This window comes from Anser brachyrhynchus, assembly GCF_964034855.1.
Source record: "Anser brachyrhynchus genome assembly, chromosome: 12".
In the NCBI taxonomy this organism is placed as follows: Eukaryota; Metazoa; Chordata; class Aves; order Anseriformes; family Anatidae; genus Anser; species Anser brachyrhynchus.
Window position 1 is genome coordinate 13342151 of NC_137707.1, and position 12689 is coordinate 13354839.

Below are 12689 nucleotides of genomic sequence, written 5' to 3' on the forward strand. Positions count from 1 at the left end.
ACAAAGGGTATGAACAACTTCCCAATATTGTCCTATGGCACTTGAAGCCACAGAAAAATGGAACTAAATTCTAAATGTGCCAGAGCAAACCTCACTTCAACACAGTGCTTTGAGAGACTTTAATTCTTCTGGCCAAAATTCAGCCCCTGGGCGTATGTCTTGGGGGAAAGACAGAATTTTAAACACCTCGTTTCCTGCTATTCATCTTCTATCCATAGTCCCTCCCCCCCAACAGAGTTTAGGCTTTGGGATTCTTGTTTATTTTTTCTCGTTTTCGGAAGCTCCCCCAGACAGACTTTATTCTGCCTGGGACCTGGCACCCGTTGAGCTCAGCTGTTCCAGCTGCGCGCTTGCAGAGATGACCTCGGAAAGCGAGCAGATAAGAGTACAACAAGTGGCACACAGGAGGGAAAACCTAACCTGCCTTATCTGCACAGCACCGTGCTCCCAACAGCCAGGGGCAGCCCTGGGAAACCAGCAGCCTCCGAGCCCAGCAGATCTGTCAAAGCTCCCCCGTGGGGCTGGTTTGGGTGCCAGGATGGCAGGGGTTGATCGTGATGAGGTGTCTCCCAGTGCTTCAGCTGAGAGCAGAGTGTCCTAGTAGCATACCGTGTAAATGAGACCGAAGTTATTGGACTTCAGTGATCGTCCAGTACTCCTGTGGAACCAGGGACAGCGCGAGAGCACCCACACTCACAGCATTTAGTGGGGGAAAACAGCGAGAAAACGATGGTCTCCTTGTGGGTCTGTTTTGGGAATCTGAAAAATACTATTATCTGGCAAACCGCTACAACAGATGTACACTTCTGTCCCCTTCATTATGGGCAATAACCAGTTCCAGCCTGGACATCCTGGCGAAACCCGAATTAGCACCAGGGCAGCTACACACTACCATTAATTTGATCCAAGCCCCTGAATTACTGGGAGTGGGAAAGCAGCGGGCTCGTTCTGACAGGCAGCTCGAGAAGAAAAGCTCAGTTACAATTCCTGATTTCAATTTCAAATTAGATTCCTATCGCACGAGGACAAAGCAAGCTTTAAATGCCAGGAGACCAAATTCAACATAAAGCACAACAGCCAACTGGAAAGGTGACCGGATCTGCTCCTAAACATTTCTCCAGGAACTGGGGAAAAAAAAAAAAAAACATGACCCAGGCACGCTACAAAACCTAATGCTTTCAAGTGACACTTGTACAACCTTTCTTCTACATCCTGCAAAACGAATTCTACAATCAGATTGAGACTTCCAGGCTGCGCTTCTCAGCTCTTGGAGGACAGAAAGCCAACAAGAAAACGTGGAAGAGAAAGCACAGAAAGCACTACATCACAAACAACAGAAGCAGCAGGAACAGAATTCAATTAGGAAATAAAAAGCTGAAATAAAGGAAGGATAGAAAAGGAAGATGGTTAGCTAGCAGAACAGCTTCAAGAATACCTATCGAAGAGCATTTTACAGTTAAAGCAGCCCGTTTACCCCAGCTACGATGATGAAGCTGTCACAGGTAATTCTGCAGCCCATGAGCAGCCTGATGTGGGTGCAGTTAGCATCTAGCAGCGCTTATCTCCATAAAAATGAGACGCATCTCTTCCCTCATCTTTCTCCTCAGGTGTCCAGATCCTATTTATTAAATTCGCAGCTACGTTCAGTCACACAAAAGGCTAACGACCATTTCTCTCCAGGCAACTCCCAGAAGCTGCAGCATGGAAACAAAACCCGAACCAGCATCTGATGGGAGTAAATTAGATGAGATTTCTCCACAGCAGAAATGGGACAGCACAGAACACCAACAAAAGAAACGCTTGCACAGCCATTTATAGCTGTTCCCATAGCAGTACAAAACACTCCAATTGCTCTAAGTGCCGATGATGACAGCACAACAAAGGAAATCATACGACAGGCTGCCACGCTTTCCCAAACCGCGGCAAAATATCCTGGGTTGGGTACCAAAAAAGCGAGGAACGTGCTGAAACTGCGCCAGCCCCCACAAAGAGCCGGTCACAGACTCGCTTTGCCATCCAAAGGGACATGGGCTGCACAAGTAACCCCAGCGTTAACAAACCTGCCAGCACGCGCTCCACATCCACCACGAGACACGGCTCACCTCCATGAAATCCACACTGAGGTCCCCTTCTTCAGCTAGGTCCCTTCCATGCTACCATAACTATTTTGGTTTTAACTCATTTTAACTCAGTGACACCACAGGTAGCAGGCAGACCTGACGGGCAGGACTCCCATAAACTCTTCCAAGCCCCCAGGGACCGTTAAAAGCACCTTCTCACATGGACTGAAGAGACTCACGAGAGAAGACAGCCGCTACTTTACGGAGAAAGCCACCTCCAGTCTGAACCCGCGGTGCCTGCAAGTTCCTCCTACTTCTACGGCTGCTTTTATTCCTGAAAACGAGGACTGTGCTGAAAACAAGTATTCCGGTGCTTTGTGTTGCTCAGCTGGGTCTCTGGAATATACAGCAGGACCTCAATTTAATGCCCTATGGATGCAAAGCTGCTTATAGCAACAAACATCTCATACAAGCAAGACTTACTAGGACAAGATAGCTAAGCATCCAGTTCTGTTTTTTTAAACAAAAGTGTATTTGTTACATTTTTTTGCCTCCTCATTAACAGCTGATTTAACAGCCTAATTCCTAAAAACCAAAGAGCTATAATTTAGAGAGCACTGTATAAAGTTGATAGGCTAATTTTAACTTTATCCCTAAACATAAAACTTACCATCAAGAAAGGCACTCGTTCATGCAGCACCACATAACTGCTGCCTGCATTTGCCTTACTGAAGTAGGGAAGGAAAGGCAGGGCAATGAAAATAAACCCACGTCTAGTTACCACAAACTGTTCTCTACATCAACTTCCACTCAAGTCTCATACGGCACTGATTTATTTAGGAAAACCAGCACAGTATTAGAGAGGCAGTACTACTGATCTGTGATGCTAGGTGTAAGTGCCCTTCAACTTCTTCTTTTGGGGTGGACAGGGAAAAGAAAAAACGAACAAATAGAAGCTCTTGAACCCCTCTGTCACTACACATCTTACAGGTTAGCACAGGGTGCATTACCTTGATAACTTTCCTGCATCAGCATCGACAAGACTGTGCAATGAGTCTAGCAATAGGCATGATTAAATCCAGTGCCCAGTTTCATCATATCGAGTCAGGCCTGACAGAGCGTGATCCAAAAGCCAACTGCCTACCACCTCACCTGTGGTGCAGCAGGCAAAGGGAAGACAAATGAAAGTCGTCTCTGGGAACAGCAGCTCCTCAGAGGAATAAATGCATATTTATTAAGAAGGAACGATGCAGAATCAGGACATCACCCTTTTCAGATGGATTAAATACGCCCCGGATTTTCTCAGTTGCAAGTAAGACAACAATACGGTTGCAGAATCCACATAATTTTCCTTCAGCGAATCGCTTTTACAACCCTACTGACAATCTACATGTTCTCTGGATACCTTTTCTCCGGGTCGAATGCTGCCACATTTCAGGAGATTGATGTCAGCCTTGCAGTCGTCCATGAAGCCACAGATCAGCCGATAATCGCTGAAGATAATGGCTGTCATTTTAGTGATGTACTGATGGCACTGGTACTCAGTGATGTTGCCTCTGTGATCCACCAAACACGACACCAGGAAGCCTTTACCAACGGGTTCATCTGCACACTCCTTGATCTGTTAAAAGAAAAATATATATCAATACAGTGGGGCTGCAACTACTGAATTTAACCTTTTGTATGTTTTTTCAAAAATATCCTCAAAGAAATTTGCATCCACAGTTTCAAAACCTGCTGGCAAAGAAACTCTCTCGGCTTTGGGTCGATTTTCAGCAAGTCAGAATACTTGAAAGTTCCTCAGAAGTGAAAAATGCCTCGTTTGTGCCAGTATCTGAAGAAAGAAAACGCAGTGACCTTGAGGATTATAAGCCCTCTTGCTCAATAATCATCTTTCGTAATAATCACATTGAACCCCTGCAATCATGTGCATTTGTAGGAAAAATTATAGTTTGAGAACCTTTATTTAGAAAACGGAGCGTATTACAGCATCACTAAATCACGCTTGGACCCCCATTAACCACCTGACCTCACACAATATAGCAGTTTGGCTAGAAGCGAGAATGATTCAAAAGCCAACACAATATTTATCGAACTGTTTATAACTCGCTGCAAGCTGAAAATATTACTATACAGGAAAATTCTCAATTTTGTTTTTATCAGGCTCGCAGGAACCGACTGTTGGCAGTAAACCATTTTACAGAGCGGTTGGAAAAAAAAATCAGTGCTAACAGAAGCTGAAAGCAGCACAGGGATCGGGAAGGCAGCGTACGCGAGCAGACAGGTCCCCAAATTAAATCACAGCCTGCCCTGCTCGGGGAAGCAGGCAGCAAGGCAGGAACATCACCTCCAGAAGTAAGAGATGCAGGAGGTTTTGGCAGGGACTTTGCAAAGACGGGGAGAAGGAGACTGCTCATCAGCTGCGCCTGCTCCCCGAGGAGGACTGGGATCAGGAGAAGACCCAGATTATAGACCTCTCAGCCCTGGGATGCCCACGCCGAAATACGTGCCCAGTGCTGGCATCCCCCGCTAAGGGGAATGCTGGAAATTGAAGCCATGACGACGCGGACAGCACGCTTGACAGTGAGACATTAAAGTCCAGCAGCAAGCATTTGTCAAGCAATAGGTACATGGGTTGACTTGATTGCAAAGACTGTTCCTGTGCAGATGCTGGAGGGCTCACTGGTCGGAAAGGAGCTCTGACAGCAACCCAAACCCCAGCCAGGCTCCGATACCTGGCAGGGGCACCGCTAAGAGATGCAGCAAGACGTTTCCTCAGCTCTCAAACACCTCGTTGGAATCTTCACACTGAAAACCTTAACAGAGATACATTTCTAGGAAGACACTTATTTGAAGAAGAATTAATTCAGGGCATCCTGTGACAGACTCAGATGGGTCAGATGCAATGAATGAAACAGATCTGCCTCCACCTCAGTTTATGAGGCCATTTTTTCTATGTAAGAGCTAAAACATGCAACATTTAAAAAAAAAAAATTATTTGAAGGCAGGTGTAGACTGGTAGAGCATTTCGTATTTAATCTCGGGATGTCGCGAGCCAAGAGCCCAGCTTTGGAAACAGCCCCAGAGCAGCATGGCAGACCAAGCGGTCGCGTTATTGCCTCACCACTTCTAAAGCAACCAGCTGTAATTCTGGATTTAAACTAATGCCCAAGCTCATAGCGTTGCAACAGTTAAAAAAAAAAAAAGTTGGCATTCGCATTAAATCTATGATTAGCTGATAAAATTTAAGGTGGGATTTCCAGAATGTACCCAGTTGGGATCGTCACCGATGCCCAAATGACTTCTTACTAAAAATTACTCCTCTGGTAGTATTTTGTTCTTGATACAAAGCAATACTAAGACTCAAAGCTCAGTCACAGAACAAGAGAACACCTACCCGGTAGTGTCAACTAAAGAAAAATACTACTAGGCAGTATGTTAGCAGTACACTGCCCGCTGTACATTCGACTTCTGTAGAAATTCCATCATAAATTAGCGGAATGGTTTATGCACCTGCCTCAAAATCAGGTATCAGAAGATCAAACAAGATTGTTACTTATCCAGCCTTTTTTCCTCCTTTCAATAAAAAGCACTCAAAGGTAAAATACGTGAAATTCATGCCATCGTTCACCACAATTTAAGCAGAACTCTACTGGTTAATACACAGCTCAAGTTCTGTGCTTCTCCTGCTGCTTTTAGACAACGTATCCCAGATTTAGAGGGCACCATTTACAGTGCCAGGCTGTCACTGTACAGAAGTGGTAATTAAACAGACTGTTAAAAGAGCATTTTCAAGAATGCCTTGGTTGTAAAAATTCTGCAGTAGTCACATGACATAAAACAGGGAGGGAAAAATCTTTCCTATGGCTGCAAAAAGTGGCATCCAACAGATTTGGCAGTGTCTGCTTTTGGGAGCTACCAAACTCCAAACACAACGTAAAGCTTCCATGCAAGCTGTTTCCTTTCCAGTGTTCAATAGTCTAGCCTTCTTGTGTCGGCTTTTTTCCTTGATCCTTCCTTATTCTAAATGCTTTACCACTCATGCTATTCTTACCACAACTCAGCTGGTGCTAACAGAAAGAGAAGGAGAAATGGGCCATAATCGGCCACAAGGAAACAGCAGTGGCATATCCCTTACCTACACCAACTCCTAAACTTCTGAGGCCATGCTGCTGTTGGCACCCTCACTTTCTCAGATCTATGCGTGTTCCTCTTAAATTAGCTGAAAATTTTGTAAAGAAAAGGGAACAGCGTAGGTGATCCCAAGGCAATTCCATCAAACATGTGAGGACCTGGGGAACCACAAAGGAGCCAGCACCTAGAGCAAACTGAACTTCAAAAAGGCAAGTTAATGGCCAGGCAGCATGATTCTCGCCCCATCAGCTCCCCTGTGAGGCTTAGAGCACAGCCACGGGAGCTCTAAAATGAGCACAAGGAAAGACGTGATCAGGTCTTGGAAGCTGGGCTGAGGTGTTCTGATGCTGGAGACAGAGGACCAGCTCCTCGTGCACCCTAAAAACAGGGAGTTCCTAATAGAGAGTCCCCGGAGTATCTAGCTTTGAGCTTAGAAGAAAAAAAATATGTTGATTCATGGTTTGATGTCAACGTGTCTATCCCTTCCGTTAGCCAGCCAGAACCAAAACTAGCCTTGCGCTAAGTGCAGCAGAACCCTTGCTACACCAACACTGCTACAGCTGTTGAGCACTTGCTAACAGGGACATCAGCCCACCATTTCTTCCATTTTTTGGTACCTTTGCCCGGCACCACTAAGGTAACAGGCTTTTTCAGCAAGAAGGCTGCATGAATTACTCCCAGGAATTTGGCACATAAGACAAGAGCTTACCCAAAATGCTGCTGGCACACTGATTTTCCATCACAAGGAGGCAAGAAAAATCTCAGTGCAACAAGAGCAGCCATGCCTCTCGTGGCTTACCTCTGCAATAGTGGACTTGCAGACTTCTCTGGCCACGGATTCGAACTTCGGATCCGTAGTCAGGTTCAGCTTGTAGTTCCACAGGAGCTAGAGAGGGAAAAAAAATGACAAAAAGAAGGTTTAAGAGCTTCCCATGGAGAATGAAGAATTGCTGTTTCATTTCAGAAAAGAACCAAACATCAACGTCCCACACTGGTACCTTCGTCCTTCCGCAGCACAGCGATCAGTGCAAAGTCTCCTTGACAACAACTTTTGTCTTTCATTTCCTCAATAGTTTTATCTTGGACAAATTCAGCCTGCTAGAAATCTCCCTATAAGGTCATGAGCTGACTCATTACAAGGAAATATATTTAATGAAGATATTTTCATAACCAGAAGAGATAAAACAATGAAAGCTGTAGCTTGCCACCTGCTGCATATTTAGCAATCTTTAGCCCACCACTTCTCTGTGCCATGGCTCATCTGCCTGACACAACTGCTTTAACAGAAACAAAGTCCTCAATACGAGCAGATTTCATATAGACAAAGCTAAAAAGCCTAGCAAAAAAGGAGGGGACAATGCACTTGGTCCCGTATTCACTTCCCTCTGCCAGGGGCTGCACCCAGGCAGCTTTTTGGATGCAGACATAGCGCAGCCCTATAGGTTCTCTCCTGCTGAGCAGTTTCATACGTTGCAGGTTGCTCTGCAAGACGGCTCGGTAAGGATGACTCTTCTTCTAGGAGCCAGAGATCAGCTCATGCAGAAGCCTGGATGCATTGGGTCATCCCGCAGGAATCAATCTTGGGCAAGTTCCACTCTGCAGACACGTACACACCCCAGGTCTCCTCCTCAGGCACCACAAAGTAAAAATAAAAGGCAGCAAAACCTCAGCAAATTAATTGCAGAGAGGTTGCCCAAGAGAAGCCCTGTTAGCTCATCTGGTTTTCTCCAGGAACTCGTTACATTTAAACATTTTCAATTAACATAAAGAATAAACAGTTTTTTAAAATTAATTTTAAATGCTCTGCTTTCACGGCAAGAATTAAAATGCTAAATAGTTTGGTCAAACTTCTATTTTGAAAAGTGTTGTACACAGAGCACCGAGGAAACACAGAAACATGCTGAGACACAGGGAAGGCAGCTTTTGCATCGCCTCCAAGAGGGTGGAAACACAAAGAACTAGAAACGCACCATCTTCCACACCTCCCATCATGGCTCTGAAGTTGTGAAAAGTTAAGAAATATATAAAAATTATGGGATTCTAGCCTATTTTGGAGGGTGTAAGTTGTAAACATACAGGTTGAATAGAGAGGAGTGAATTAGCAGGGAGCCTGCCCTTGCAAAGAGCACTTTATGCCTCCCAGCCAGGACCAGAAGGGCAAAAATAGGGTGCAACAGCATCAAAATACACTCTGCACTTGCCACCTCAGGCTCTGGAGAGCACCTCACTTCAGAGTTCCCCAAGGAAAACATCCCACAGGCAGAAGGGAGGTTACGCTTGTGGCTTGAAAACCCAGATTTTGGAGCTCAGCAGTGTTCTCCCAGGAAACGATCAGCGGTACGACCAGAAGGCTGCAGAGAGGCAAAGAAAACTGAAGCAAGACTGCGTCTCCGTGGTCTGGTTTTCCATTTTTTCACCACGGATTTCTGTTGGCATATGGGTTAAGTGCCAGGTGCACGTTTTAACACTGAAGTTTCCTCTCTTTCCAAAATAAGACCTAAAACTAGAAGCCTGATGCGCCCTTTACCCACGCAACACGGAGTTACAGCTGCCACGAAGTCGGGCAGCACAGGGCTAAGGGTTAAGTTAGAAACACAGCTGGAAATGCCTGGTTGCACAGCATGGCTGGCTTTTGCTCCTGGCATTTATCTTCCAAAAATAAACCAAAATACAGCTTCTGAAGCACCTGAACCAAAGACTACTGCTGAGGCACGTGCTCATCTGTTCATGTCCATGGCTGAACAATTAAGGATCCTGATACGGCGTGCTGTAACAGAAGGCCAAGGAGAGAAGCCAAAGGAAACCTAACGCCAATCTCAGCTCTAACCTTTTTTTCCTTTCCCTGTAGTCTTGGGATTTGAAGAGTCAGCTTGATAGTCTGAAAACTGGCTAACAGTTTGCTCACTGTTAAACACAGCACTGAGAGGGAATCTGTTCTAAAACTAGCCAAGTGGTTCAAACTGCCTCTAAATATCACACCCCGATGGCATTTCCCAAGCAAGTCTAAGAATTTAGCAGCTGTGAACGCAATACAGAAGGCTTCGACAGCTGAAACTGAGAGTTTAAATTCAGCACCGCTCACATCTCTCCCAGAAGGAGCGCATCGTATTCTTCCCAGCAACTCACGGGAACCACCCCCCGAGCGTAAATTGGGAAATAAATTGGGAGAGACGTCTGCTGTCCTCCTCCGACACGGAAGTACAGTGTGTGGAGCACTTTATGTTCCCTCCTGCAGTCTCCAGTAAGACCATGCTGGCTATGCTGGGCTACAGAAGTCGCCACGTGCTCTTCCTCCGTTGGCCAGCGACTCAGGTGTGCCCCGACGGAGGCCTTCTGCAAACCCTGTGCCAAACAGGGAATGTGAGCTGTGAATGCTGCAGTGAAAGGCTGAATAAAACAAAACAGTACTTACGTGGTTGCAGTCTGAAGAGATTTCGTTGTCTGGCTGAAAGGAGAAAAAAAAAAAAGGAGCGTCAGTTCGCGGCTGCTTTTAACACGCAGAACAATATAAGCTTGTAGGAACTACCGTATCATCAACTCGTGTTCATTTGACACAACTGGTAGGAGACGTTAGAAGCTGCACAGTATGAGCAATGGTATCTACAGGCCAGAAAGACAGGAACACCAGGTACAACCCTGTCCCACCCCTGCAGAACACAAATGGCACGAGTAGCAGCATCTACGCAGCCACCACAAAGCTGCCATGGGCATGTTTGTGCTCAGCCCAGCTTCCCAAACTGACAAAGCACCTGTAGGAAAAGGTGGCCACAGAGTTAAAACAAAAAACCACCTTCGTGCACACAACCCAAGGACAAAGGCAGCCTTGCTTGTCTCGATTTGCTAGCCTGGGTAACTTTTTTGGAGCAAACGGCGGCACTCCAGGGGGAGCTGATGGCAGCGCCCTGCCTCCTGCTGACCCCTTCAGCTCTGACTCGTCGCCTTTCTACCTTTCTCCTCTTCCAGCCGCTGCCGAGAGCTCATGGCCCCAGGGCTGTGAGGCAGAACCAGCCCTGAAGCTGGGGCAGCCCGGGAGCCCCCCAAAGCAGGCGTTTGCTCGCCACAGGGCGCTCGCACCATCGCTGCTTCAGGGAGCGCAAACACAAGTCATGGGAAAAAGGGAGCACAGAAAGGCTTCCAAGCCCTTAATTACAACCATTATTAACTAAAGCACTTACTTTGTATAGCAGGAAGTGGCAGAAATTACCTCTCCAGTTAAGAATTAAAACAAAGAAATCACCTGAAGGCTCGCAGTAATTAATCACAGTTTGGTCAGGATGCCACCATCCAAACCATCTCTCCCGGAGTAATCATAAACTTGAAAATTAGGGTATCAGGCTTTGTCTTAGAGACTAACAGATGCCTGTTTGTTACCCTCAGACTGCAGGACAGGTCCTCACAACAGAAAAATTAGGATGACACCCAAACTGCACCATTTCAGAGAAGCATCTCCCCAAAGCCAACGCTATCGGGACTTAGGAGGCGATTCTGCCTTAACTTTCTGCACGCATCCTAATCGCTCGGTGACAAAGCAAATTTCAAAAGCAGCCAGAATACCCTCAACCGGCGTTGCTGTTTCAGTCCAGGCCAGCTTCTTCATGAAGTTCTGTACGTCAGCAGTGCAATTAGCCCGTTGTGGCCAGGGCTTATCCACCGCCCGGCCAGCAGGAGGACTTGGGAGGGCCAGGGAGCGCTTTCCCAAACCACCTCTTGGCTGCCTCAGTTACTCCAGCATCCTCCAACCTCATTAGTCTTGCTTCAAACCTATGGAAAATTCACACTTTTTTTTTTTTCCTGGAAAGATGAGCCCAGGAAGATAACAGACTGGTTTGCACTAGCTTGGGAAGCTGAGGCAAGCTTTTCCTGAAACGGACGACATTAACATACCAGACGTTAAAATACCCGCCTTCCTCGTGCTCTGCAGCAAACCTCAGCTCTGAAAAAACAAGCCTAATTTCTTCCATTGCTGCTGGGAAGAGTAATAGAAGCTCAACGGGACCCTAAGCAAGCCCTGCCTACATTCACAGCTCAGTGCTCGAGCTCGCAGCAGCGCCTGACGGAGCCGGCAGCCCTCGGTCCTTGCCTCCTGTCGTGTAGGCGCAGCGGGGACAGGCTCGGTGGAGGAATGACCTCCTTCTCCTGGCTTAAGAGAAGCAAAAGAAAAAGCACCTTTATCTTCTGTGCCTTGCAAACCGAAGGGCTGGGTCCGAGGATGGGGAAGAGGAGCAGCCACCCCAGCACTGCCGCCCTCCAGGGGCTGTGCTCACCCAGGAACCCACCCGAAGGAGGGCTGCAGAACGGTACACCTGCCTGGGAAGCAGGAACCACGGGGATAAAGGAAAGGTAAGGATCAGACAGCACCAGGAGCTGCACCACGTCGCTCCCAGGGGCGCTTTGGGACAGGAAGCCGACAGGGAGAAGGATGTCATGCAGAGTATGGAGGGAGGACTCCACTTGCACCTGACTGAAGGATCAAAAGCTGGCTTCACAGCAGGGACGTGCCCCTGTGGGCTCCTTGAGGCTCCTGTTTTTTAGCAGTTTAGTTTAGGACAGAAAAAGCACTTCCTTGCACGCAGTCCCAAGCAACAGCCCCATGAACTCCCCGAACTCCAAAGGCTGGTGTGAAGCCCTGCCACAAGACGAGATCACCAGCACCGCCTTCCCCATCCTCCTGGCCTCAGCTCGCTCAAGGAGCCGTACCATGGACTTACCTGAGCAAGTCCCCGAAACAATTCACACCACCAGACTGTATGCAATAAGCAAGGTAAGAACGCTAACTGGCCACCAAGGATGAAACAAAGTCTTGGGAGAACTCCGCACGGATCATTTTAATCACCAACCTGACCTCCCTTTCCTTCGCTCATGCAAACAGGAGAGCCTGAGGCCAGCCACGTGAGTGCCTTCATCCCCAGGTTTTAACCCCTTTGCAGGGCAGGGGATGACAGCAGCCATTTCCACTGTTCTTTTGGGGCTGGAACAGCAAGCTCTCGTTGGAAAGGAGGGAGCAGACATCTCTCAGGCAGCCTGCGGGCACCGAGGACAACTCGCCTGGGACCGGCCGGAGCAGGAGCCACCACGAACCAGCACGAGCAAACCAACAACATAAAGAGGTAGCTTGCTTGTGGACCGAGCAACCCAGGTGTTCTCTGCCTGAATTCAGGATTAGATTGCAAGAAGATTGAATGGATCAATTAGGAAAGGATGCCAACTAAGGCAGCCACCTTCCCGCAAAGGAGAGGGCAGGCAGCAGTCTGGGCAGCACGTGTAACCTGTTACAGAGCATGGCACGGATGGATATGCACTAGGAATCAGCTCACGGTGTCCGGCCTGTGTTGAATTTCCCCTTTCTGACCTTACACAAACAAACATTTGTCACCACTACCCGCCGAGATGCGGTAGATGACCCAGGGGTTTCTGACACGGAGGCTATGGAGCTGCTCAAGGGAAAGGACTTGGGGGCTGCGTCCTTCCCCCGGGTACCAGCAGTCCCTTTGTGCC

At 47.4% G+C, this 12689-nt stretch overlaps 1 protein-coding gene across 1 annotated transcript in view; it reads right to left on the minus strand.

The window, feature by feature from the left end:
- Nucleotides 1-12689, minus strand: part of GLG1 (golgi glycoprotein 1) — a 70788-nt gene that overhangs the window by 34683 nt on the left and 23416 nt on the right. The window contains exons 2-4 of the mRNA XM_080553178.1: nt 9607-9639; nt 6994-7080; nt 3466-3681 (exon numbers count right to left, since the gene is read on the minus strand). Of these exons, the coding sequence (XP_080409304.1) occupies nt 3466-3681; nt 6994-7080; nt 9607-9639 (336 nt within the window). The remainder of the gene's footprint in view (nt 1-3465; nt 3682-6993; nt 7081-9606; nt 9640-12689) is intronic.